The sequence below is a fragment of the Pelodiscus sinensis genome, chromosome 2 (assembly GCF_049634645.1).
Source record: "Pelodiscus sinensis isolate JC-2024 chromosome 2, ASM4963464v1, whole genome shotgun sequence".
Lineage (NCBI taxonomy): Eukaryota > Metazoa > Chordata > Testudines > Trionychidae > Pelodiscus > Pelodiscus sinensis.
This window is the reverse complement of record NC_134712.1, coordinates 33,639,936-33,667,925: the sequence shown is the minus strand read 5'-3', so window position 1 is coordinate 33,667,925 and position 27,990 is coordinate 33,639,936. Positions and strand designations below refer to the sequence as shown.

At 45.6% G+C, this 27,990-nt stretch overlaps 1 protein-coding gene across 1 annotated transcript in view; it reads left to right on the top strand.

Annotated features, from left to right (window-relative positions):
* The window catches only part of DCAF13 (DDB1 and CUL4 associated factor 13), a 59,888-nt gene extending 32,445 nt beyond the window's left edge, over window positions 1–27,443 (top strand). Inside the window, exons 9-11 of the mRNA XM_006122393.4 lie at window positions 721–856; window positions 25,051–25,214; window positions 26,446–27,443. Of these exons, the coding sequence (XP_006122455.2) occupies window positions 721–856; window positions 25,051–25,214; window positions 26,446–26,533 (388 nt within the window). The 3' untranslated portion in view covers window positions 26,534–27,443. The remainder of the gene's footprint in view (window positions 1–720; window positions 857–25,050; window positions 25,215–26,445) is intronic.
* Window positions 27,444–27,990: the final 547 nt, after the last annotated feature.

Sequence of the window (27,990 nt, the reverse complement as noted above, 5' to 3'; positions counted from 1 at the left end):
GTTAGTTATTCGTTTAAAAGCAACATTGCTGTTCTGAATTATTCACCTGTTTGTCAACAATGGTCAATCACCCATGTGTGCTGAACCATTTTTATTTTAATCTGTTTTCTCCTATAGTTCTGCAAATTCCTCATTGACTGACAAAGGAGGAGGCTAGAGTTCTGGGGGTAAAGGATGAAAATTACAGGGAATAAGTAACTGACACATCTCCAAATTCATATTAATGTTTTGAGATTTCAAACCTCTCTATTCACTCATTCACAGTATTGGTGCCAGGCAAACTAAGTTTATCTCTACAATTCCCATACTCAGACTTACTCAGTATGACATTATACTAATAAATACCATTGAAAGTGCAATTTATAAAGAAATAGTTGTCTGGGATTTGTAATTATTGCATGTCCATATGACAGACTTTGAGAGGCTAAAGACAGCAATTCTTCTGCTAATTAGATGTTATGGAAAAGATGAACCTGTTTAAGTATTATCCAGATGATGTTTTGTAAGTAGAGTCTACGTGGAATTTAATTGGAGAACTTGGTATGTATCAATTTTGGAGACTATTCTCTTCTAAACAAAACCATTTTAATGGGTAATGGTTTATTGTAGACCAAATATTTGGACTTTGAAGAGAGAGAGCTTCATGATATTGGAAAGGCAGCAAATAATCAGGAAAGCAATTATAACACATTTTCTAATGTTTCTTCTTGCTTCTTTCAGAGAGGTATATCATACAAAGAGAATGCAGCATGTCATCACCGTCAAGTGGACCTCTGACAACAAATACATTCTATGTGGCTCAGATGAGATGAACATTCGTCTGTGGAAAGCTAATGCTTCTGAAAAACTGGGCGTGGTAAGATTTTGTGCTTGCTTAATCAGTTATCTCAAGATTATTGGAAAAAAACCCACTGTCTCATATATTAAACTTCTAAAAATTCAGAACTTTTAATCAGGAAAATTTTAATTTTTTTGAAAATTTTAAGATGAGCAAATTAGAATACTCAATGTAGGCAAATATTTCACTTTTTAAATGGAGGTTTACTGATACCTCCATTGTTTATAAAAATAAAGAATCACTCATTTTTGCCCTGTAAAATAGTTCTTTATCATATTTATTTAAGTAAACTGTTCAGCTTTCAGGCTGAACAGGATTTGAGCCTTCTCCCTTTATGACACATGTATGAATTCAGTCCTGGGCAGTAGTGACAGAAGTCAAATTCTGTCTCTCTCACCAGCAGAAGTTAGTCCGATAAAAGATATTACCTCACTCACCTTGTTTCACTAATATCATGGACCATAATGGCTATAACAACGCTTTATGCACATTATGGCTTGACTTACATCCAGTGTAATTACATTAGAGTGGGGTCATTATTTTCCAAAGACTGTTCTGTGGTCTGTGTGAAATAAATTTGTATTCTTTGTCTAGTTCCTGTTGAGGTTTGTCCTATATATACTGGAAACTTGCTGTAATATATCTGAATATCTGTCTAGTTAATCCATGAGAACTCTTAATATAGATGTGCGTAAATCAGTCTGTTCAGTGTAGTAAACTAATCTGTTTTAAGTGTGACTTAAAATGATTTTAACCATGTCTGTTAGAGGTTGATATCAGCATAATTAGACAAGCTTTTTATTTACTTCAATCCAAGTTGTGTAGTGTAGAAAAGGGCAAAAAGCAATGCTACCATAGCTGATGCTAATTTGTATGCTCCTGACCAGACTTAGTAAGAAGATCAAGGTTTGAATGGGCATGGAGACTGAAACTGCCCTGTCCCTCTTTTGGAGAAGTCTGTTCAGATCAGTGGAGGCAAATGAGTAGGACAGTTGAGAGATGCTTGCATGGCTGTTGTTTATTATATATCTTTCTGTAGAGCTGTCAGTCTGGTTTGTTTCAAGGTAATGCAATTTCTTCTGAAAAGTCAGGGAGGGAGGAATCTTAAACTATAATCTGATAGGCAAAAATATGTAGCCTATAAACATTTTATAATTGAAATTAAATTTCAGTTAAATGTCGATTGACCATTTTTCTTCATTTGGGCTGCTGCGGTGGTCATTTTGGTCTGTACTTTGGTGTATTTATAGGGAGTTTTAAACACCCCCGGTTTTGGAGAACGTATGATGTCTACATCGTTCTTGTCTAAAAAAACTGAGGAGTCTGGTGGCACTTTAAAGACAATTTATCGGGGTTTTAGAGCATAGGATTTCGTGAGCTACAGCTCACTTCCTTGATACTGAAGAGAAAAAGAAAGAAAGACAGAAAGAGGGGAAAGAAAGGATTTAGAGATGGGATATATTAATTAGCACTGATGTCATGCTCCCATCTCTTTCCTTCTTTCCTTTCTCTCTGTCTCTCTCTTTTCTTTTTCTTCATCATCTGAGGCCAGGGAAAATTGACATTGCTGTGATTGATCTTCTGGAGTTTGATTTAGCTGGTCTAGTTAAGACTCACTAAATCAAACTCAAAGGGCATCCCTATCAATGGCCAGTGCTCCTGCGAGGAGTAAGAGGAGTAAGGGAAGCTGACGTGAGCGTTTGCTCCCATTGGCCTCCTGCTGTGGGGAAAGCAGGGAAACTCGAATCAAGGTATGTCTACTCCAGTTACATAATAAACATAGCTGGAGTAGCATATCTTGATTCAATCTTCTCCATTAATGTAGACTTGACCTGAGGCAATGAGTTGTAGCTCACGAAAGCTTATGTTTTAATACCCTAATAAATTTGTTAGTCTTTAAAAGTGTCACCAGACTCCTTACTGTTTTTGCTGAAACAGACTAACACGGCTATCTCTCTGAAACCTCTGTTCTTCTCTGTTGCTGTTGATTGTGTGTGGAAGGGGCTCAGTGGAGAGCAACATAACATGTTGAAAATAATTAGTTTATTCCTTTGTTTGCTTATCATATACAATACAGATGCATCCTCTCACTTGGCATCACAGCATGAGCCAAAACTCCATCTACTTCATTCATCTATATACTGAGAAAAGCACTGCATTTACTATCTCCATCCTGCATATGGTTCTAAAACTGGTGCTATTCAGAAAAAGGTTTAATGACCACCTTTACTCTGCCCACTCTTCACACAGTGGGCCCAGATGAGTATCTAAAGTAGTAGTTCTCAGCCTTTCCCTTTCAAGAGACTGATTTGTCTTTCATACCCCAAATTTCACCTCACTTAAAAACTCAGGCTTTGGTTTCAGCCCCCTGTACCAGGGCTTGGGCTTTCTGCAAGTCTATCGCTGGCACTGGCAACCGCATTAAAATGAACTTGCCCACAGTTTGAGAGCTTCGATATATTATATAGAATGGTGTAAACAAATCATTGTATGACATTTTAGTTTGTACTGAGTTTTCTAGTACATTTGATGTAGCCTGTGGTAAAACCAGGGAAATATCTAGATTAGGGATGTGAACAGGTAACCAGTTAATCTTACTGGGTGAGCTTACCAGGTACCGATTAACTGATACCTTGGAGCAGCTCCCTGCACACAGGGCTGATGATTGCTCCTGCTGCCAGCCCACTGTGTAGGGGAGCAGGGAGCAGAAATCTGTCCACCCCTGCTATGTGTGGCTGCAAGCTCCTGCTGCCAGCCCCCCACGTGCGGGGGCGAGGGGGTAAGCTGGCAGTGGCAGCCCAGGAGTCTTGCGCAGGGGAACTGGCAGCAAGAGGTTTAACTGATTAAGAGGATTTTACCTTCCTAATCTAAATAGTACCCCATGGAAGACCTCTGTGTACCCCTGGTTGAGAATCACTGATCTAAAGCATACTGATAGATGTATGACTAACATTTGATATGAATGATGTGGGTATTTTTATTACAAAATGTACAATATTCAATAATCCCTGTTAGGTGAACAGAGGAGCTACGTCTACTCTTCAGGCTTCTTGCGCAAGAAGTCTTTTACGCAAGATTTTGCGCAAGAGCACGTCCACACCTCAAAGCGCATTGCAAAAGCCATGTGCTTTTGCGGAAGAGAGCATTCACGCTACATGGACGCTCTTGCGCAAAAATCCTGTGATTGCCATTCACAGAATGGCCATCTGAGCACCTGTGCTTTTTCTGATAGACTTTTTTTTGTGCAAGAAACCCCTGCAGAGCATCCACATGTGCCTTTTTGTGCAAGAGCTGTAGTGCAAAAAGGAGTTATGCCTCATAAAAGGAGGTTTACCTACACTGGAAAAAGCCCTCTTTTCTGCTGTATTACTGCCAGTTTACTTGCACAAAAGCTCATTTGAGGTGTGGATGCTCCGTAGGTTTTTGCGCAAAAACCTTGCAGTGTGGACGTAACCAGGAAGAATACATGATCTGGAGTAAGGTTATTACACAGAATCTTTAGCTGCAGTTTCTTGGAGCTGTATTTTATTGACTACTGGTGGCCGTGGACTATAGTCTAAGAACTGCTGCTTTGAGGTTTTTAGGAAGGGTACTTTGTTTTAAGAAAGTATGGACAAAAACAGCATATCTTTTACATGTAATGAACATTGCTATGTAAAGCTAACTATTCTGAACTATTTTAAAATAATTGAGTTGTAAGCTTGGTATGCAGTATGTTGTTTTCTGTACCATTTGCATAATTTAATGTAAGGATGCCACACTGATTACTATTTTATCATTTGTATTACTGTACTGTCCAACAGCTTCAGTTATGGTATAGCTACTTTGTGTTGGGTGCTGTACAAACACATAGTATGAATGCCCTGTTGAATTAATATGTTCCAATAATTGTATATTTGAAGCATAAAACCCCTCCTAGAAATTGATACCTCATAGCCTCCCCAGATGCCTCATAGCCCCCCCTTCTTCTTCGAGTGATGTCCCTGTGGGTGCTCCACTACAGGTGTCGGGCTCGTCCCGGCGCCGCAAACAGGAAAGTTTTTGCCAGCAGTAGCCCTCTCCGGAGGACCGCGCATGCGCAGAGCGTCCTGCAGCGTTCGCGCCTTTTCTGTGTCGCGCAGTCTGACTCGCCAGTTCCTCCTAACTGTCCACGGCCGCAGACGGACTTGGAACACGCTCCTCTCCTGAGGAGAAATCGTATCGTTTATTCGTTTTTTCTTTCCCAGTTAGCCCCTTCCTACATAGTGTTAGTTAGTAGTTAATAGTTTAAAAAAAAAATTTATCTTGCCGTTATAACCTCTGAGGGCCGCTCTGACCAGCTCCTCAAGTTCTTTCTTCCCCCGGAGACCGCCGCACTAAACATGTCCGGCTCTCCCAGCTTTAAGAAATGCGCTTCGTGCGGGGACGCCATGCCAGTCTCCGATGGCCACTCCCGCTGTATTCACTGCCTGGGAGAGGGCCACATCCCCCAGAAATGCGGTCACTGTTCCAAGCTGACCGCGTGGACGAGGCGGGACAGAGAAATGCGCCTGAAGATGCTACTCTTCAATAAGGCGCTTCAGCCCCCGTCAGTAGAAGAATGGGAAGCTCCAGCCCCGCATAAGTCCAGGGACGGAAAAAGCTCCGCTCTGTCCAGGAGCCTAAGTGCAGGAGAGACACAAGGCTCATCAGGCTACCCTCCCACATAGGGAGTGGACAAGTTACCCAAAGCCCGTAGTATGTCGGCGCCGAGCCCCGCACTCTCAGTGCTCTCGGTTCCGCCAGGTCGCCCGGAATCGGCACCGAATCTCTGAGCGGCACCGCAGCCAGATACCGTTGCCTCATGAAGACTCTGACTAACCCGGCACCGAGAGTCAACCTGGCACCGAAGCCTAAGCAGGCACCGAAGACTAAACCGCAACCAGTGCAGACACTGGAGATGGCACTGAGAAAGCACTTGGCACCCAGATCAACCCGCCCTCATTCAAGACCTGGGGATGTGGCTATGCTGCACATACAGGGCACGCCTGCACCTGCCCGCACCGACCACCCATTGTGTGCGGCTGAACTGGCACCGTCCGTCGTTTCGGCACCGGCCCCTACGGGCCCACAACCCCACGGCTCGGGGGACGATACGGCACCACCATCCCCATCCTCCGCACTTCGGTCACCACGCCTCCCAGAGGAAGTTTCTGACTTTGCCTCGGTCGTCTCCATTCCGTGTAGTCCAATCCCCAGGGCTCCCCCATCCACGGGGGTACCGACTAAGGCGCAAAGGAAGACTCACCATCCCCGTACACCATCCCCCAGTCCTGACAGGGAAGCGTTTTCCCCTGAGCCATTGCTCTCACCTTGCCAAAGACGGCGGGACCACCATTACGGTTATTCTCCTACATACCGTTGCTACAGATCCCCGAGGCAATCTATTACATCGCCGCATTACCACCGTACGTACTACTCGAGATCTCCATATCACCATTCACACCGCTCACGATCCCCGCGATCTCCTCCTCGCTCCCGTTACTATCGCCACAGGAGCGTCGCTTCTTACTCTCCATAATATTCACACCGTGACTCTCGTTATCGTATGTACACCTCACCCCATCGTGATTGTTCATGTTCAGTTACAAGACGCTCACCCTCGTCTCCAGAGCGGCAGCAATTATTCTCACCATGACCAATGACTCAGGACTCTATTCTGCCGACTCAATGCCCACCGACGCCTACTGGTGATGGGTAAACAGCCTCTGCCCCACATTACGATATCACTCAGTCACCTGTAGCAGAGCAACAGCCCATGGCTTCTCCAACAGATGTCTCTTCCTCTTCCCCGGATGACGCGGTGTTCAATGACGAACCCTCTCTCATGGATGATTACAAACAATTCCATGAGCTTTTTAAATGGGTAGCATATTCACAAAACCTACGTACCTCCGAGGCGCCATAGAAGCAGCATGCCCTCCTCAGAAACTTACAACAATCCAACAAATCGAAACTAGCTCTCCCTTTCAATGCCGCTATCCTTGAAGTAGCTAATGACAGCTGGCAAACCCCGGCATCTGTGCCCCCTACCAATAAACGCACAGACAGGAAATACTTTATTGACGCCAAAGATGCAGAATTTCTTTTTACTCACCCCGCCCCTAATTTCATCGTTGTCGACGCAGCACAGCAAAAGGCAAAGTCCGCGCAATCGAGAAACTCTGCTGCGGACAAGGAAGCTAAGCGTCTGGACTTGCTCGGCAGGAAGGTATATTCGTCGGCAACAGCCACACTGAGGATGGCCAACTACTCCGCCCAACTTGCTAACCACGACTTTGATAATTACTCGAAGTTGGTGCCTTTGATACAACATCTGCCAGACTCCAAAAGGGATGTACTGAAATCCATTGTTCAGGAGTGTTATACAGCAGCCCGTAATGCACTCCAGATATCTCTGGATATTGCCGACTCGGCTTCCCGCACTACGGCGACATCGGTCGTCATGCGACGTGCCTCTTGGCTCCACCTTGCTTCTGTGCCAAAAGATCTACAGCCCAAGGTGGAGGACCTTCCATTTGATCGAGCCTCCCTGTTTGCCCAGAACACGGATCAAGTGTTCCATTCTGGAAAAGACTCCCGAACTACATTAAGAACCCTCGGGATGTACACTCCGCCTTTTGGGTGCAGGAGAGCATGGCCGTATAACAGACAAAGGCCTTATTATTATTATTATTCCACCCAACGCTTCAGGCCCTTCCACCAACATAAACAAAGGCAGCGCCCCCAACATCGCAGCCAGCAGCCTAATAAGCATCCGAATCAACAACAACCTCGGCAGCAAGTTTGACGCCCTTGTCGAGGGTCTGCGTACCATCCCCCTATTGGAGTCTCCATCACGAGTAACCAAGCTTTTCCACCGCCGCCTGAACCCTTATTGCCGCCGTTGGTTCACCATCACCATGGACCGTTGGGTCAGGGAGATCGTAACCTCGGGACTCACCATTCCCTTCTCCACTCTACCTCCCACCAACCCCCCATCCCTGTCCCTTTTCAGGGACCCCTCTCACGAATTTCTGTTACGTCAGGAGGTCATGCACCTACTTACCATAGGTGCGGTAGAAGTAGTTCCTTCCGAGTTCCGAGGCAGAGGCTTCTATTCCCGGTACTTCCTCACCGAGAAGAAGTCTGGCGGATGGAGACCGATCCTGGATCTTCGTGGCCTCAACCGCCACCTGCGAAGACAGAAATTCAAAATGGTTACCTTGGGCTCCATCATCCCAGCACTACACAAAGGGGATTGGTTCGCGTCCCTCGATCTACAGGACGCATACTTCCATATTGCCGTCCATCCAGCTCACAGGAGATTTCTACGCTTTACCGTGGGCAATGATCATTACCAATACTCGGTGCTCCCCTTTGGCCTATCCGCAGCCCCAAGAGTGTTTTCGAAGACCCTGGCAGTCATAGCTGCGTACCTTCGTCGAGCCGGCATCACCATCTTTCCCTATCTCGACGACTGCCTCCTCATGACCCCCTCGATGCAAGAGGCCGAGACCGCAGTTACCGCTACAAGAGGTATCTTCGAGACTCTTGGACTAATCATCAATCTACCAAAATCTTCTCTGGTCCCGTCCCAGTCCATTGTTTTCATTGGAGCCAGACTAGATTCTACAACCGCTATGGCGTACCTACCCATAGACAGAGCCCACGCCATCCAATACCTATCGAGCGTCCTGCTTACTGCCCCAGCAGTCTCATACCTCACCTGCCTGAAACTGTTAGGCCACATGGCCTCCACTACGTATGTCATAGCCCACGCTCGCCTTCGCATGCGGTGCCTGCAACATTGGCTTCTCGCAACCTACAGACCCGGTATTACCAATATCAACAGGCTCACGCCTGTCCCTGCCCGCGTCAAGGACTCGCTCGCATGGTGGCTCCACCCTGCCAATACTCTTGCTGGTGTCCCCTTCCGGGCTCAACCCCCGTCAATCCAGCTTACCACGGATGCGTCCCTTGTAGGCTGGGGAGCACATATGCTACAACACCGGGTTCAAGGCTTGTGGTCCCACCAGGAATCCCTACTCCATATAAACTTCCTGGAGCTCAGAGCAGTTTTCAACGCTTGCCGCCACTTCGTCCACCAGATCCAGGGAACCACACTACAGGTCCTTATGGACAACATATGCACTGTATACTACATCAATCGACAGGGCGGAGCCAGATCCAGGACCTTGTGTGCGGAATCAGTGCGCCTTTGGAACTGGGCGATTCGCCACAGTGTCACTCTCACAGCCTCTTATCTCTCCGGCAAGGTCAATACAATTGCAGATGCACTCAGCAGATCCTTCCAATCCCAACACGAATGGGAACTCCTCGACTACGTAGCCCGCGATCTGTTTCAGTTATGGGGCTACCCAGAAATCGACCTCTTTGCCACTCGCGACAATAAGAAATGTCGCGCTTACTGCTCAAGAGCGGGCATAGGCAGCCAATCGATGAGAGATGCCTTCCTGCTCAATTGGGGGACATACCATCTCCTATACGCCTTTCCCCCGATTCCGCTGATACCCTGAGTAATAGGGAAAATACTATCCGACGCAGCGACAGTAATCCTGGTGGCTCCCTTCTGGCCTTGCCAGACATGGCTGATGCAACTCATGCAGATGTCGCTATCCAGACCTCAACGACTTCCACAGCTGAGCAACTTGATCTCGCAGCAACGCGGCAATCTTCTCCATCCGAACATCGACCGTATGCATCTGACAGGTTGGCTCCTAACTGGCTCCTAGGCCTTGAGCTAACCTGCTCCCAAGCAGTCAGAGACGTACTGGTACAAAGCAGACGTCACAGCACTCAGAGATCTTACCTCTACAAGTGGCGTCGCTTCTATATTTGGTGCCAATCACAAACCATCGATCCTCTCAAAGCACATATCCAATGCATCCTAGACTATATACTCCATTTACATTCGCAAGGCTTGGCAGTCGCTTCCCTAAGAGTACATTTGGCGGCGATTTTGGCCTTCCATGCTCCGATAGAGGGTTTTTCCGTCTTCTCTCATCCACTTACGAAGAGGTTCTTTAAGGGTATTTCCAATTTCTACCCACCGCATAGGCCTATCTCAGAACCATGGGACCTTACCCTCATACTGGACACTCTTACCCGTCCACCATTTGAACCACTCGCAACTTGTGATTTACAGACTCTCACTATTAAAGTTGCCTTTCTCCTTGCGATCACTTCAGCTCGACGAGTCTCCGAGCTCGCAGCACTCTCCGCCAATCCTCCCTATACAGTATTCACTCAACAGGGCGTCTCACTGAGATGTCACCCAGCCTTCGTGCCAAAGGTTAATTCGTCATTCCATGTCAATGAGCCTTTCCTACCTTCTACCCCAAGCCACATGCTACACCTGAAGAAGCCCGCTGGCATACGTTAGATGTCAGAAGGGCGTTGGCATTCTATTTGGACAGAACGCGTCCCTTCCGGAAGTCTCCACGATTACTATTATCAGTGGCGACCCGCTCTAAAGGTCATCAACTGTCGTCACAACGTATATCGTCGCATATCGTTAACTGCATCACTCGCTGCTACACCCTCAGGGGCAGGCCCCTACCCTGTCCACCAACAGCACACTCAACCAGGAGTATGGCTGCCTCCACAGCATTCCTAAAGAACGTCCCGCTACGTTACATATGCCGTGCAGCAACATGGTCGTCCTCATCCACGTTTGCTCGACATTATGCCCTTGACAGTCTCAAAGCTGCAGACATAGCAGTCGCTCAGGCAGTTCTTTCTTCTGTGCACACATAATTCCGAAGCACGACCAGCTGTTTGGGTGATTGCTTCATACTCACCTGTAGTGGAGCACCCACGGGGACATCACTCGAAGAAGAAGAAATTGTTACTCACCTTGTGCAGTAACATCTGTTCTTCAAGATGTGTATCCCCGTGGGTGCTCCACGACCCGCCCTCCTCCCTGCTTCGGAGCTCTGTCTTTCTCTGTTTCAGATGTTCCGGCTAGGAGGAAATGGCGAGTCGGACCATGCGATGCAGAAAAGTCGCGAACGCTGCGGGACGCTCTGCACATGTTCGGTCCTCCGGAGGGGGCTACTGCTGGCAAAAACTTCCCAGTTTGCGGCGCCGGGATGAGCCCGACACCTGTAGTGGAGCACCCACGGGGGGACACATCTCGAAGAACAGATGTTACTGCACAAGGTGAGTAACAATTTCTTCCAATAGTCCGGCTCTGCCCCAGGCGTCCCCGATTCAGCTGCTGCTGGTCCGTTTCAGCAGTGGCTGAATCGGAGACGCCTGCGGCAGAGCAGCTGGGGTGCTGCTGGGTTGGTCCGGTAGTGCCGCCCCTCGGCGCTGCGAGACCAACCCGGCAGCACCTCAGCTGCTCTTGGGGACGCCTGGGACAGAACAGCCGGCGTGCTGCCGGGTTGGTCCCGTAGCACCGAGGGGCGGCGCTACGGGACCAACCCGGCAGCACCCCAGCTGCTATGCCCCCGGCTTCTCCGATTCAGCTGCTGGTCAGTTTCAGCAGCGGCTGAATCGGGGAAGCTGGGCGCAGAGCAGCTCCAATGGTCTGGCTGCCCGAGCGCTTCCGGGTTCCTGATGGTGCCGGACCATCAGGAGTGCTAGAGCATTGGATGCCGGACTAATGGAGTTTTACTGTACAAGAGTAGGCTTCCTACGAGCCTGTGGAATTGAATCTCTGTTGTTGGAGGTTAGATGTACATCTGCCAGTAATGGTCTAAGTTTACTTGGTCCTGGGTCAGTGCAAGGGTCTTGATTGGGTGACCTGTCAAGTGACCGTATAAGAGCTACTTCTGAGAGAAAATTTTCAAAAGTGCCAAACTGTCTTAAATCATAAACCCCATTGCCTTTCAGTGAAACTTTGGAAGATAAGTCACTTAGACCCTTTTGAAAATGTTCTTTATGCTAGTGTATTGCTTTTGGTTAAGATCATGTGTATAACAAGTCAAATAGATGAAGTTAAATTCTGAAGTAATGATAAATTCTAGCTGGTTTGATGCATAGATGCATGATAAAGAAGACCAGGCTTATTAGCAGAAGTACCTAGGTTTTGGCCACGTACTAGGTAGAAGGGCATCACCAAGCTGGCAAAAGAGTTTTGAGCTGTGGTGTGCATATTCTTTGACCTAGCAACAATCCTGCACAGATTTTTTTCTTATTTAGATTAGAGGGTTAATACCTAATGTGCCTCTCAGTGTGGTATCTAAGCATAGGAGTATGTTGAAATTGGAGACACTGTGTGGGTCTCTAATACAATGTGGGTTCTTATCCATATAGTTTTTGTTACATTCATGTGTGACTGTTTGTGGTATGTAGACTAACCAAAATTTGGCCCCACCAGCTTTTGTGACTGAGCTTGTCACTTCAGTGCATAGATGTACGTATCTGTTACATTGCATGAGCAACAGAACTGAGAACAATATAGAAATTCTAATGCTGTTGTATATCAATCAGAAAACCAGTGTGCACCCTCATCTGGAATTTTATGCCACTGTGGTAAAGCAGAGCAGTCCAGCTGGGAGATGGTGGGAAGGTAGAACAGGCTGCTGGGTTGCTCTGCTTCCTGCCATTGCGGTGAGGGTGAGGGTGGGGGAATGATTTCTGCTGCCCCGCCACCACGACTAAGATAAAGGCTCATCACGTGGTCCATAGGATGGTTGAGGTGGCTGTGTCTGATAATTCTGCAAAAAATGTCAGGCATATATGTAATAAATCCTGGGGTGTTGTGGATGCAGTATTTTTCTTTGGTAGGAGGGCTTGATTGAATGATGCATACAAATATCATTCCATTTCAAAATGAGATACTATATTGAACTAAGATTAACATATGCTGCGGAGGCCTTGGTCATTGTGGTGATTTATAATTGCTAATAACAATTTACTTTTTTTCTTATAAAATTCTTCTTTGATTTGTGCATAGTCTTTTACTTCCCATTAGGCACAAGAGAAATGAGATGTGTGATGCTTATTTTGTGGCTGATGAATGTCTGATTGGAAACTTGTACTTGCAGCACTGTGGCTGCCCCACTATTCATCAGTTCTGATATGCATGTTTCCTTTGTTTTGTTAATGCATTTGGCATTGCTCTCATTACGCAAAATCAGTGAAATGTTCACGAATCAAAGCCTCTGCAGGAGCCAGAGGCATACCATGTCTGCACTCCGCTGACAATTAAATCTACGTGATTGTGTATAAGGATTGGAGTTACACTAAACCTAGTTGTTAGAGCCACAGGAAAGATTGGCCTTTTAAATACAATTTTAACACTCTGGTACTTCAAAATAGAAACTAAACTCTTTTCAGTAGCTACACAAAAGTAAATTTTAAAATAGGTCTTTGTAGCTTAAAAAAACATTCACCATAGGCTTCATAATAGCTACAATTTACAATTCAGGTTCTTTAGAGTCCTATTACAGTATAATCTGGAGTACTTCAAGTGACTTCTAATGTAGAGGTCTAGGAATTTAAAGGAGGGGACTGACTGCCTTTAGTATGATTTTGAGAAATAAGCATTTAACAAAATTTACATCTGAGTGAAAAGTGGAAAATGCAACATTAATGGAATAAAATAAATAAGTATATCTTGGAAGTGCTCTTGTTTTCTGAATTATAGAACAGGGCACACTGAATCTTCACCAGCGGTTGGCAACCTTTTCAAACCAGAGAGCCAAACTACATCAAAATTCAGAAGTAGAAGTCAAAAAAGTGCCAGTATAAGAGTGCTTATTTGCATGACTGAAAATACACAACTTAATATTATTGATAATTGACATGATGATTAATAATAGCATAAATGAAACATTATTCTCACAGACTTTATTTAATGGGACTTCTGCTGTTGCTGGGGGTGCAGTTTGTGGGTATGGGGTGCAGGAGTCAGAGTTGGAGTGCATGAGGGGCTTAAGGCAGGGAGCTGGGATGTGTACGAAGTGCAGGAGGCAGGGCAGGGCACTAGGGATGGGAAGTAGAGTATGTGGGTTGGCCCTAAGGCCAGATTATTTTACCTGGCTGTGTTGAGATGTATCAAAATGAATAGGGGTCTGGGATTGACTATACATCAATGGGTAAGGGGTCTAGCCAGAACAAGCGTTGTCATTGCCCTTTAAACATGTTTTTCACCTTTGTTCTGGCAGCCTTGAAAGATGGTTGCACCGAACAGTGTCTTGTTTTGCCTTCGCATTTGTCTGTAAAAACATTTTCAGGGTTGAAGCGCTTTCTCCCTCCCTATAAGCTACTGATTAAGACAGTAAGTAATACTGATTCAACTAAAAACCAATAAACAAGTAACAGGGGTGGGTAGAATTGTATTAATCACCTACTTATTAATATTCATTGTTTCGGAGTTAACATTACTTACTACCTTATTTAGTAGTGATAGACGTGTGAATTAACATACTAAAGTAGATAAAAGGGTGTGATTGGCACCAGGTTGTTGTCACTCGGACGTTGTGTTGAATGTTCCATTTACCCCATCTGCTCCTGGGTTGCCTGTTTCTTCTCTAACCGGCTGAGGCTGGGCTACTATGCCCAGGCAGCAGTGGCTGTCCGAGGGACTGGGCCAGGGTCGCTGTAGCTGGATTGTGGCCTTCCCTCAGACCCATGCCACACAAGAGGGGGGCCAATGCCAGCCCGTCCTGCAGCCAGACGGGGGGCCAGACTGCGGGATCTGCCCCAGGATTAGGGCCAGGGAAAGGAGGCTGTGGCCAGGTGGGGACTGGGCCTTGATTGGGGGCCTTGTTGGCCAGGCAGCTGCGGCTGGATCCCAAGCTGGGCTGCTGCGGCTGGGCTGTTGCAGCTGTTGCAGGCTGCCGTGGCTGGGCTACAGTCTGCCCCAGGAGCATGGTGGCTGGGGACAGACTGGGGCTGTCAGGTGGGCTGAAGCTGGGCCACTGTGGCTAGATGGAGGCATCTGCTGCTGCCAGCCCCTCTCACTATCCTAGCTTGGAGCGTGCATGCGTCCCCTAGAGTGCACCATCTGCCGGCCCTTTAAACGAGCAGAGTCCTGCAGCCAGCTCTTGCCAGAGTGCACTGCCATACTTTCACCTCTGGTTAAAGGAGAAATAGACAAAAAAGGCCATCTTGACATGAGTAATTACACATTTTTTAAATTTTGAATTAATTTTTCATTTTGATTTTAAAAGTTGCATGTATTTTGGAATGACAGGAGAGCCATATTTGGTTCTATACTGAGCCACAGGTTACTGACCCCTGATCTACACTGAAGCTCTGAAGATCTTTACTAAACTTGGAATTGTTAAGGCATTTGGTAACTTCTAATTCAGCAATCCATAAAAGATGAATCTTTAATGGGATTACTGACTGAAGTAAAAGCAGCAGAGCTGGCCTCGGGTTAGTTCTGTTATCTCTCCTATAAATATAAGGAATAGACTGAAAACAGAGCAGGAGACTAACCAAATAAAGTGCTTTTTAGGAATGCTTTGTATTCTGTAAATGCAAAAGCATTAGCGTGAGGAGAAACCTGGTGGCACTTAGGGTTGCTGTTTACAATTGCTATCCTATAGGAGATACGGAATCAGCAAAAAATTGTGATTTAAGGATTGAGTGAGATTTGAAGGAAAGTGCATTTACAGCCCCTTGTTTCTTGATTTAGCAAATCACATTGGCAATCGAGCATTAAGATGTGTGCTTTCAATCAACAGTATCAGTAATTTTCATTTTGTGAAATAAAGCTAACACATAAGTAGTCCTGTGTAGTATGTGTGACGTGCCATAGCTTTAGGAGTGATTTCTTGAGCTTGTGATGAAATGTAAATGTTAATTAGCCACTTAGCTGAAACTTCATCCTGCTGTTTAACAAGTCTGTGTGAGTTGACATTGTTAATCAATTGTCCTTTGACAGAAGGAAAATTTTGCTAAATTGTAAGTAAGCTTTACATCAGGGTGGGCAAGATATGGCCAATGGGCCAAATCAGGCCCACCAAACCATTTGATCTGTCCTGTGGCCTGCCTCAGCAGGGAGGGCGGAGGCAAGAGACTTTGCATGCTTTGCCTCTCCCAGGCCCCAGTTGGCTTGGCGACAGGGTAGCAAAAGAAGTGTCCACCCCTTGCCTGCCGCCACGGGTGGTTGGTACATAGCTGGAACTGTGCGCTGTTCAAAATGGCTGGTGGTCCCCTCTATGCTCCGTGTGCTCCTGGTGGCAGGAGGGTGAGTAGGAGATTTTGTGTGTTTTCCCCCTGCCCGTGGCCAATCATCACAGTTGGAGGCAGGGAAGCGTGCAAAGTCTCTCGTCCCCTGCCAGGGTTGCCATCCTGGTACCATCAGCCATTTTGGACAGCTGGTGGCTTCGTCTATGTGCCATGCGCCGCTGGTGGAGAGCGAGAGACTTTGCGCGCTTCCCTACCCTCACCTGCGATGATTGACCTGAGGGCAGGGAAGCATGCAAAATCTCCTCCTCTACCGCACCAGGGGCATGTGGCATGTCGCAGGAACCACCAGTTGTTCAAAATAGCTGGTGGTTCCCTCTAGATCAGTGGTTCTCAACTCGTTTCAGTCCACTGACCACCAGGCCAATCAAAAAATTTTCGTGGACCACCTCCAGCACATGTAGCACAGGATGAACAACACAGCAACCACTCAGCACGACAGTGGCAGCTACACTGATGCTCAGAGTCTCAGATGGAAGTTACTGGCAGCACAATGCGGTTGCATCCTAGGTGACAGTATGGATGATGCGCTGCATGCTTGTGAACACGGCGTAAAACAGCCTAACGGCAGTGCCTGCTCACACCATGTGACTTTGGACAATGTTCCTGTGAACCACCCAGTGGTCCACGGACCACCAGTTGAGAATCACCGCTCTAGATGCTGCATGACCCTGGCAGGGGACAAAAGACTTCATGTGCTCCCCCATCCCTAGAACTGAATTAGCTTGGGGGCAGGGGAGTATGCCCCCCACGGAAGCATGGCTCTAAGCAGCACATGGAAGGAACCCATGTGGCTGGGCTGCTACAGGAGGGAGCCTGCCTCAGGGACCCCGTTGGACTGCTGGCTGGGAGCCACCAAGGTAAGCAACTCCCGGCCACAGCCTGCCTCTTGCATCCCAGCCTTTGCCGTTTCTTAACTCCCTGCCCCAGGTCCTCACCCCTCTCTGCCCTAGGTTACCCAAATTCTCTGCATGCTGCCCCAGATCACAATTCCCTCCAGACCCTACACCCCCTGCCACACCCATCCCCCAGGTCAAAATTCATTCCTGCACCCCTACTCCTTCCCAGGCCCAGCACCTTAATCCCCTGCCCAAGGTCACAACCCCCTACTTCATCTAAACTTCCTCTGATCCCACACCCTCTCCCGCACATCAATCCCCTACCCCAAACTCACTTCCAACCCAACATCCATCCTAAACCCCTCTCCCAAAGGAAATGGCGTGTGTTGCCTGAACAGCTCGGTCTGTGGCACCCAATAACTTAGTTCCACGGCCTTTCTGCATGGTGGGGGTAAGGGGGGAGGTCAGGAGACCTGGGTCTGCACATCTCTGACTGTGCAGACAGCGCTCTCTGCCCTGGGACTCCCCGCACCCTCCCTTCCCCTCTCCTCCGCACAGGACGGCATCATGGAAGTAAGTTGCTGGAGTGCAACAGCCCCGCTGTTCACGCAGCACGCACACCAGCTGTTTGGGGAGGGGAAATGCAGTCCCACACTTCCTGGAACCCAGAGGTGCTGCAGGATTGCCAGGTACGGGTCCCAGCTGCCCCTGTCCCGTGTCCAGACCCCCCAGGAGTACCCTGTCCCCACCAGTACTGTCCCTAGCACCCTGTTCCCGGCCCCAGCATCCTTCCACCCACCCCAGCAGCACCCTGCTTACCCTGTCCCCAACACCCTGCCATCCACCCTAGCACCCACCATCACTCTGTTCCTTGTCCCAGTTCCTTGTCCCACCCCAGTGCCCAACAGGACCATGTCCCTGACCCCAGCATCCTGTCTCAGCACCCCGCCACCTGTGCCAGCATCCTGCCACCCAGCAGCACCCTCTCCCCGGCCCCAGCACCCACTAGCACCCTGTCCCTTGCCCCCACCAGCACATTTGGGACCACATTAGTGAGGCTTGGGGGTTTTGGAGGGTTTTTTTTGCATCTCACGTGTGTGGCCCCAACTGATTTTTCTGTGGGTCAGTGACCCTTGACTCAAAACAGGTTCCCCACCTCTCTCATAAATAAATGCTAATACCTTTTGAGTTTGACATAATTTATTTAAAAATGAAGCCTGGCCAACATGCCCCCACTTGGGGCCAAATCCCCATCTCACTGCAGCATCATAACACTCCTGCACCACCTGACCCCAAACCTGAGCCTATCATACACTGGAACCCCCTGTCCTGAGCCTCTTACATCCCCAAACTCCTGCATCCCCACATCCTTGGTCTTCTGCCACAACACTCCTGCACCATCTATACATCACAAATCTGTGTCCTGAGCCCATCATACTCACAGCCTCCTTGCCCTGAGCCTGTCACATATCCAACCCAAACTCCCGCACCCTCACATCCACAAGCCTATGACTTGCTCGGCACCCCAACCTTCCCCAACCTTTTTTGATTGACAAACCATGGGGTTCCTTGTAATTCTATGGCCAAATAAAATTGGGAAACACTGCCCTAGATAATCTGGATCAGGTCTCATTGTGCTAGGCGCTATACAAACACATAGTAGGAGATAGGGATGCTAATCATTAACTGGTGGAGGCTGGAGAAGCTCCCTTCCTGCCATAGGGCCTGCCATGTGTAGAGAGCACTCCAGCCAATGGGAGCAGTCCCCATCCATGGTGGGGAGACTGCTTTGCCCCCCCCCCCCCCCCCCCCCGCTCCTGTCTAACTGGTTAACTAGTTAAACTTAACTAATTAAATGGGATTTTACATCCCTAGTAGGAGAGAGTCCTTGCAAACTCTGTAGGGGCAATCTAAACTAAGACAAGATGTAAGAAAGGGGTGTCTCCAACAAATGGAATAGCTTGTGGGCATGGTGGGTAGGTGGAGTCTCAAAGATTTTAAAAAAATCTAATTTGCTGTTTAAATGTCTACTGACTATTAATTAGCTGTAACCATTTGACAATTTGTTATAGGCATTATGGTCAATTTTGAGTATCCTGGCTTTGTGTTGCATCATTCATGAACATTGCTTCATCAATGACAAGTGTTCACAATTTAGGAGGGACTTCCCCTGTGACTGAATGAGGTATCTTTATATGACCCCCGGCCACTTGAAATGGGAGTAAGAAGACACATCTTGAGCCAAAGTTTCTTTCTTGTCCAATTAACTCTGCTAACTCTGGACTAACTCTGCTAGGTAGGTCCATCCATCACTTAACCAGTAACTGTAAATCTGAGCTAAACTAACAAAATCAAATGTTGTAGGTAACAATTGTCCTTGAGCTTAAAGTGTCTTTTTTGTTTTACTCACTTTTACATTTGGGTGCTGAGTCTGCCCCTTAAAAATAATCTGTGTGTAGTTTCTGATGCAAATCAGCCTCTGTGTTTAGGCTTTTTTCTTCATTGTTTATGTTATCAAGGCTTGGTCTACACTACAAACGTACGTTGGTATAACTACCGATGCTCCTGAGTAATGTAGCTAGGCTGACCTAACCCCTGGTGTAGATAGTGCTATGTTGACGACTGAGGGCTTCTCCAACTGACATAACTACTACCTTTTAGGGAGCTGGAGTATCTGTGCCAACAGGAAAAGTTCTCTGTTGTTATAGGTAATGTCTTCAGTAAGTGATGTACACTACTGGTGTAGGGAAGCCCTTAGACTGGGATAGGGATTTAAGCAACTAGTTGACTATCTGATAGGCAACTAGCGTGTCGACTATCCAATAAGTAAAAGCTTTTCTCCCCACCCCCCTTTGCTACCTGTATTAGAAAGAGGCAGTAAGGGGAGGGGAAACGAAGCGGTGCTGGTGGGAGCTGTCTTAAAAGCCAGTTCCCCCAGCTCCAGCAGAAGGGTCAGGTGTGCAGCAGCGGCGTTCCACCTTTGAAATGTACAAGAATCCCCGCTGGGGTTCTTGTACATTTCAAAGCGGAAGCACTGCATGGAGCTTGGGGCCAGCGGGGGGACTCAGAGAGAGTCCCCTGCTGGCCCAGGATCCATTCGGCATTTCAAAGACAGAATGCCGCACAGAACTTCCACCTTTGAATTGTAGCAACAACCAGGCGTGCTCTTGCTACATTTCAAAGCAGAAGCTCCCTTATCAACTAATTGAATAGTTGATGGAAATTCCATTGACTGTTCGATCAGTTGATTAATCTAATTTTAACATCCCTAGATTGGGGTAGGCAGTAATTTTTGATGAGGGAGGCACTCCAAGATTTTGGTAAGTGGCCAAGGGTCACACTTTTCTATGGAAGAGATGCATAGTCTGGGATGGAGGTTGGGTGCAGAAGGGAGCTTAGGGTAGGAGTTTGGGATATAGGAGAGGGTTTAGGGTCTGAGAGGGAGTTATGACCAGGGACAGAGGATTGGGATGCAGGATCCAGGAGGGAGTGGTGACCTGGGAAAGAAGAGTGCAGAGGGTTTGGGTAGTGACCTGGGACAGGGAGTTGGGGTGTGGGAAAAGGTGAGGTGCCAGGTGCAGGCCCTGACCAGGAGGTGCTTACCTAGGCAGCTCTTAGCCAGCAGCCCAGTGGGACTCTCAGGGAGACTCCCTGCCTGCTGCAGCCCCAGTCTTACAGTGGCTGGCTGCTCCCTCTGTGTGCCTCTTGGTGCTGGGGCTGGGAGCTGACTTTGCATGCTGCACCTGCCCCCAGGCCAGTCATAGCAGCCCCTTTTGGGGGCTGAGGCAGTGCACAAAGTCCTTCTCCTCTTCCCAGCACTTGGCACAGAGAGGCACATGGAAGAAGTAACCAGCCACTTTGAGCCTGGAGCTGCTGCAGCAGCCAGGAAGCCTGCTGAGAGTCCTGGTGAGGCGGGCTGGATCCAAAGGCTTGGTGGGCCAGCATCTTGCCCCTGCCTGCCTTAGATGTAGGTCAGATGTACAATAAGTTTCAGGGTAACAAAATAAGTAGCAGTAAATTTAATATCCAGTTAGTTTAATTAGTAATAGGGAATAAGTATAAATAAAAGCGAGCTGCGGTAAGAGCCATTGCCAAAATATGTCTGGTTTCTGATAAATGTTGCCTTTAGAATTTAGCTTTCCTAACCTAAAAGACATTATCTGGGTAGGACAGAGAGTAGTTGAGTTGCCGAAGTCCTACTTTTTTTAAAAGTGAAGTACAAGTGCAGTCGTATTTAAAAGGAGCATGATTTCAGCTCCTTAGCTATTCCCTTTCAACAGAGTGCTTTGGATAAGGACTCTTTTTGAGAAATGCCTGTCTAAATTCTGTGCAGAGTGTCGAGGGCACTCAAAATGATTGGGCTGTATCTCTCATACTAAGGCCATGCCTAGACTTGTCGTGATACAGCTACAGTGCTGAAGCTGTGCCCCTAAAGTGCTGGAGCATAGATGCTTTCCACATTGATGGAAGGGATTTTTCAATTGATGCTGTTAATCCATCTCTACAAGAGGCGGTAGCTAGATCAGTGGACAAATTCGTCTATTGGCCTAGCTGTTTCTACACAAGGGGTTAGGTCAATTTAACTACAGCATTCAGAACATGACATTTTTCACAGCCCTGAACAATCAGTGTAGGGTGGACAACAGTAGAGAGAGTTGATTCTAGGATAGATTTTACCAGCACTGAGAATAAAGATGCCATTTTTAGAGGTTTTTCACTCCACACTTCTGTTCCTAGCAATCACTCCTACAGAAGCACACATTAATCTCCTTCCTTCACTTCCTTCATCACTTATTATTTTTTTTGTCCTTTTTATTTCTCGTTCCAATCGGTTTAGGGATTGTAGAGATTTTTATGGTCAAACCTATACTGGAATTATTTTGCATCGTACTGTTACACTTCTTTTATGAATAGGAGTGGAGTTTTTGTTTGATGAAAATTGATCTTATATTTGCCAGAACACCAGAACACAGTGTCTACACACTGTTGCTGATTATGGATGTGCACATAGATTTGAAGTGCCTTAAGGTAGGACTTGTCACTCATCCATGAAATTGTATACATTCTAATGCTTTAGTCTCTAAACGCTATAGCCCTGGTCCTGCAAGTCTGTTGTGCGTGGGTGGCTCTCTCTCTCCTTGCAGAAAGCACCATGGAAGTCAATGGAATTCTGTCCAGGTTCTGCTTGCAGGATGGGAGTCCATTTGCCTCTTTTTATCCGTTTTCTCTGGTACATGTATCTTCATCTTTGGAGGTCATTTAGTTGTTAATTTTAGCCATTTGGGCATCATTATCTTTGGTGATATGTGGTTAAAGTTGCTATGCATATTATGGAGACAATCATCTACGCTTCGCAATTAGGCAGTACATGTCCAGATATAAGTAAGTGTATAAAAGGCATATAAAGAAATCTGAAAACGATGTAGCAGACTTTAAAATAATTGACTGTGTTTGTATCAATTTTTTTAACATGACATTCTAGATGCTTCATACATTAATTTACAGGATCTTTTTAGTCAGCAAGGTTACACTAAATCAGCAACTATTTGTTCTTCTTAAATTCAATTAAAGAAAATCATTTATTTTAATTAAAATAAAAGCCCATTAATTTGGATTGTGTTGGCAGTTTGCTGCACGGTGACAGTGCCTGAGATTTATTGCAACTGAACCAGCTATTTAGGCTGGCTTAGTAGAATGAACTTGACTTTATGAGGTGGTGGGAGAATTATCCAGTAATCCTGCTGGTTTGCTCACTGATTGAAATTTAGGAAATGATCCCAGATGTAAGTAGAAAGATGTGTTTAATGGATTAGAAGATGTAGAAACCAAATTTTATATTTTTACTACTTTTATATTTGAAAACATGTTTTCTGTTTTAAGACAATGAATAACTGGCAGCAGCACATTTGGCAATCTAGATTATCACTCCGGGGGGGGGGGGGGGATTTTTTGTTAACATAATTAATGAGTTGGAAGCAAGCTATTTCACACTTTTTTGGTCTCAGTCTGTAAGTGAAGTGTATTTTCAGAATTTATTAAACATTTCCTTCTGAGAAATTCTATTAAAGGTGATCTCTAAAAGGGAAAAGAATTGGGGGGGCGGGGGGGGGAAGCGCTTTAAAAGCAAAACCAAAAACATGTACATGGAGGGGTGAGTTACTGTTTATTCTTTTATGTTAACAATTCAGATGTTGTCTGCCCTGGAATTCCCTGTAGTAAGGGCTCTCAAACTTAATTGCACCATGACCACATTCTGACAATAAAAAATTGCTACATGACCCTGGGAGGACAGGGGGATGGGACCAAAGCCTAAGCCCTACCATCCAAGGGTTTCAACCTAGTCATGCCACCCAAGGTTGAAGCCCTACTAGAGAACTAGTGAAACTGAGTCGCATTGAAAGCTGAACAATACAAGCTGTTTACACTATCCTTAATTTTTCTAAAATTTCCCTCTAGTTCTAAGTTGAAATATTTAGAGGGGAAGGAAGGAAGACAAATGTATGTACCTCCTAACAATGGGAAGGGCTTTTAGTCAAACTCTGGGAGAGCTGGGGAATAAGGATGTTAAATTACTGAGTAATTTACTAGTTGAGTAATCGATAGACTGTTCATTGACTACTCAACTAGTCGATAGGGCTCTTGTGCATTTCAGAGGAGGAGTGCGGAACTCCATGTGCAGCCCGGGGACAGTGGGAAGTCCTGCTGACTCTGGGCTCCATGAGGACGCTTACCCTTTGAAACGGGGACTGGTACTGTGCTTTGTGCAGCATTTCCGCAGAATCCGAGGTCATCTGGGGACTCCCCAGTGGACCCCGGGCTCTGCTCGCTTTGAAATTCTGCACTGAAATGTGGGATCAGCTGGGGAGTCCTTAGCTGATCCTGGGTTCCGTGGAAATGCCATGCGGAGCCTGGGGTCAGCTGGGGACTGATCCCAGGCTCCGTGCGGCATTTCCTCCAAACCTGGGGGCTCCACTCAGCATTTCAAAGCAGCAGTGCCATACGGAACCCGGATCAACTGGGGATTCCCCAGCTGACTCGGGTTCCGTGGAAATGCAGCAGGGAGCCCAGGGTCAGCTAGGGAGTCCCCAGCTGACCCCGGGCTCCAGGCTGCACTTCCTCTTTGAAACACCATGGCAGCATTTCAAAGCGGCAGCACCTCACAATTGATCCTGGGCTCTATGTGGTGCTGCCCCTTTGGAGAAAAGACAGCCTCACCAAATCGAGCACTGGCCTTAAAATTGACATGACTGAGCAAATGTTGAAAGAGACTTAACCGAGATGAGCCAGAAAATAGGATGGACCTTGAATAGGATTATTTCTCATTAATCCTTGCAGAAAAGGAGATAAAACAGAGAGAATTTTTTAGCACCGCTAAATCAATATTTAAGGTTTGAAAACTAGAACAAAATGTTATTGAAAACCAAATTGACTGTAGCACTTTTTGTTAAAGCATAGGGAATGTTAAGAATTTATTGGGATGAAGAAACAAAATATTACTTGATGGAATTCTTGATTTATGGACACTAGCAATGCCAGGTAAATCTATTAGTGATAAATAAACATCACTGCATATATGCAATATGATCAAGTTAAAACTTACAGTTCCCAATGGACTAATTCCATTAAAATAGATGAAAATTCTGGGTAGGCCTAGAACATGCCCCATATCCACTGAAGATAACATTCCCGTTGTAAAGAGAGGCTTTAGCAAGACATGTTGATAGCAGTTTCTCCAGGTACAATAGATAAGAACTGAAAAGGCTTTGAATCTTTTGGGTTTCATAACAAAAGCTCATCATTTGGTTAGAGAGAGGTGTTAATATTTTTTTTTCATTTGTTGTTATATACTCCTCATTCTCCCCTAGTTTAACAGGGCTAATCCTTTGCCCTGAGAAATACTAGCAAGTCACTAGTTTCCTTTCCCCCTCCCACCTCTGTGGCAGAATGAAGTTTGCTCATAGAAAAATGTATTTTAACTTTTGTGAAACTTAAAATTATAGTACTATATTCTGCATGCAAGCAGTGGGTAACAAAATAACAATTTAAAAAAATATTTACTAGTATTATAGTTTCTTCTTTTAGGTTTATAACATAGAGAGAAAAATGGCCAGAAGAAACCACTTTAGCTGTCTAAACTTGTTTGTAGAGAAGTTCATGTTATTGCAACCTGTGCTGTTTATAACACATTTATGTCTTCTGTAGCTTGCACCACGAGAGAGAGCAGCTATGAATTACAACCAAAAGTTGAAAGAGAAGTTCCAACACCATCCTCAGATCAAACGCATAGCTCGTCACCGTCACTTGCCCAAAGCTATCTACAGCCAGGCCAAGCAGCAGCGCATCATGCGGGAAGCTTGTCGGCGGAAGTATGACTCTTTTTCTGTCTTTTTTTTTTCTTCATTATGTATTGGTAAAAGAGATGTTACCCCATTGTTGTGGCAACAGTCCATAGGGACTCTAACAAGGGAACAGCTCTTATGAATGACTAGTATCAATTTGGTCAAGCAAATAAATCAGCTATTAGACTGATAGTTAGAGTCTGTGGAGTAGTAAGTGCAGATCCAGCTGCCAGTAGGAGCAAAGACTAGCTTGCTTCCTGGGCCCTCTGAAAGGTTGAGAGAGGACATAAGGTCATAGATGGAGACCGCATCCCCTATCAGCTCTTTTGTGTAGTCATGTCAGAGGAATTAGGGTTGCTTTGGGAGAATGAGGGTGTTCTGGCTCCTTGGCTGTGCTCAGTCTTAGTATCAGTGTGAAAATTTTCACTTTACTGGAGCACCTCTATCGGTTCCTGGGAGTAGAAAGCATCTGTGCATGTCTATTGCCATTGTACTGAAAGAGAAGTTGGCTGACACATGCATGGAGGAATGGGAGGTGCTGTGATTGAACATGTTTGTTACACTCTGGTGTCCACGCTTCCCAGCTGATCATCCTGTTTACAGCTATCTATAAATCAATCAATCAATCAATCTGTGCACTAAGAAAGGAGGCTCTTAAAAATGTGAACTTTAGTAAGTTTTCCAATTTAACACAGTTTTAGATGGACACTGTTCTTTTTTAAAAGGAATTTTTTGTAATACAGGCAGTCCCCGGGTTACATGGATCCGACTTACATCAGATCCCTACTTACAAACGGGGTGAGGCAACCCCACACTAGCTGCTTCCCCCCAGCAGACCAGGGAGACGCGAAGCTAGCGTGCCCCCCCCTCTCTTCCGCAGCAGACCAGGGAGATGTGGAGCGGCTTTTCTCAGCAGACACCTCAGCTTGAGAATAAAGGACTGAGGGAAGTGAGGTGTGGGAGAATAAAACTGAGCTCTGGAGAAATGTTTGGCTAGAGTTTCCCCTATAATATGTACCAGTTCCGACTTGCATACAAATTCAACTTAAGAACAAACCTACAGTCCCTATCTTGTACGTAACCCGGGGACTGCCTGTACTTAATAATCTCAATTGATTTTGATTCTGAAATCATGCATTTTTAGGAACTGTGGAACACTTTGCCATAGTATCCTAAGCAAAAGCTAGAATTTCTGACCTTGAACACCTATTGCTGATATTATCAATCTCACTTTTCTCTTTGTCATGTCTGTTTCCAGGGAACTGAATCGCCGTAAACACAGCAAGCCGGGGTCCTCACCATTTGTGTCAGAAAAGAAGAAGCACATTGTGGCTGTAGTGAAATAACTTTTTTTGCTGGTTTACAGCATTGTGTGTAATTTTTGTATTTAAACAATTAGCTACACTGTACAAAAGTAAGGATCTGCTGCAGACCCAGCCACAAGTGATGTGGCTCATTTTTCTTCTTTGTATCCCCCTCCTCCTATTTCTCAAGTCATTATCCAGTTTGAGAATTCAGAATACTTGGTTTTATAAAGTCCTGTAATCAAACTTGTGGCTGGTGTAAATTGACCCAGCCCTATATATTTCAGTGAAACTTCACTTGAAATATCAGCAGAGAATTTGACTGTTGGGGTGATATATCAGTATATCAGCTCTCTCCCCTGCCACCTTCTCCTACAAAAAAAAAAAAGGTGAACATATTTCATCATTGCCTATGGCAAATAGATTTCCCTGATGTTAGAAATTATAAACTATATATTTTTAATGACAATTATAAAAAAGGAAAAATATTTGTTAGAAATGAAGAAAATGAATATCACACACAATGAGATAAATCAGGATTACATTCTATGTCAGTAAGGGTATGTCTACATTGCATTCCTCTGCCGAGAGAGGAATGCAAAGGAACGAAATTGCAAATGAAGTGCAGATTTGAATTTCCCGCACTTCATTTGCATAATCACGTCTGGGCACTATTTTGAAATACCCTATTTTGAAAAAAATGTTGTCTAGATGCGTTTATTTTGAAAGAAAACCCTTCTTTCGAAATTACCCTTAAACCTCATTTTATAAGAGGAATGCAATGTAGACATATCCTAACTTTATACTGTGCTTATTATTGTGCAGCATATTCTTTTTTTCTCTGATTGAGAGGGATTGGACAGTACTCAGAGCAATGTAAATAATAGGGCTGTTGTATGATGATCATATTAATAATTGTTGAATAAATGTGTTTACACTTCTCTTAAAATTACTCAGTGTATCTCTTTCATCTGGGTCTTAGAAAACCTTGAAATTTCCTTCATGTGAGATGCATTGTAAACCTCTTGTTTAAGGTAACAAACAATTCTTTCATCCCAAAGTTCTTTAATTTGTGTGTGAGTATCACTTCACACCCAGCAGTGAATAGAAGCAGCTTCCTATTGAAATGACAGAATAATTTAGTTGGACAGATTGTAATTTTTCACACTGGAATTCAAGAAGGCTACTTGGTCTAATAGCTCTGTCCTTGGAGAAAATTTTGAGATATTTAACAGCCATAAATATTAATTTGATACTTAAGTTAAAAACATGGTGTTGAGAAGCACTGTGCTGCTGGAGATACAGTACTGTCTTTAGAATGAGTATTAACTGAGGCCCTTAATCTTTTTTGATTAATAAAAATTCTGTGTAAAATTTTCAAAAGCACCCATGTCCCATTTTCAACAGTGACCTAAACACTTAAATATCATTAACTTTCAATGAGGCTTAGGCGCCTCAGAATTTGACTGTGAGGGTCTAAAGATACAGAAGGATGTCTA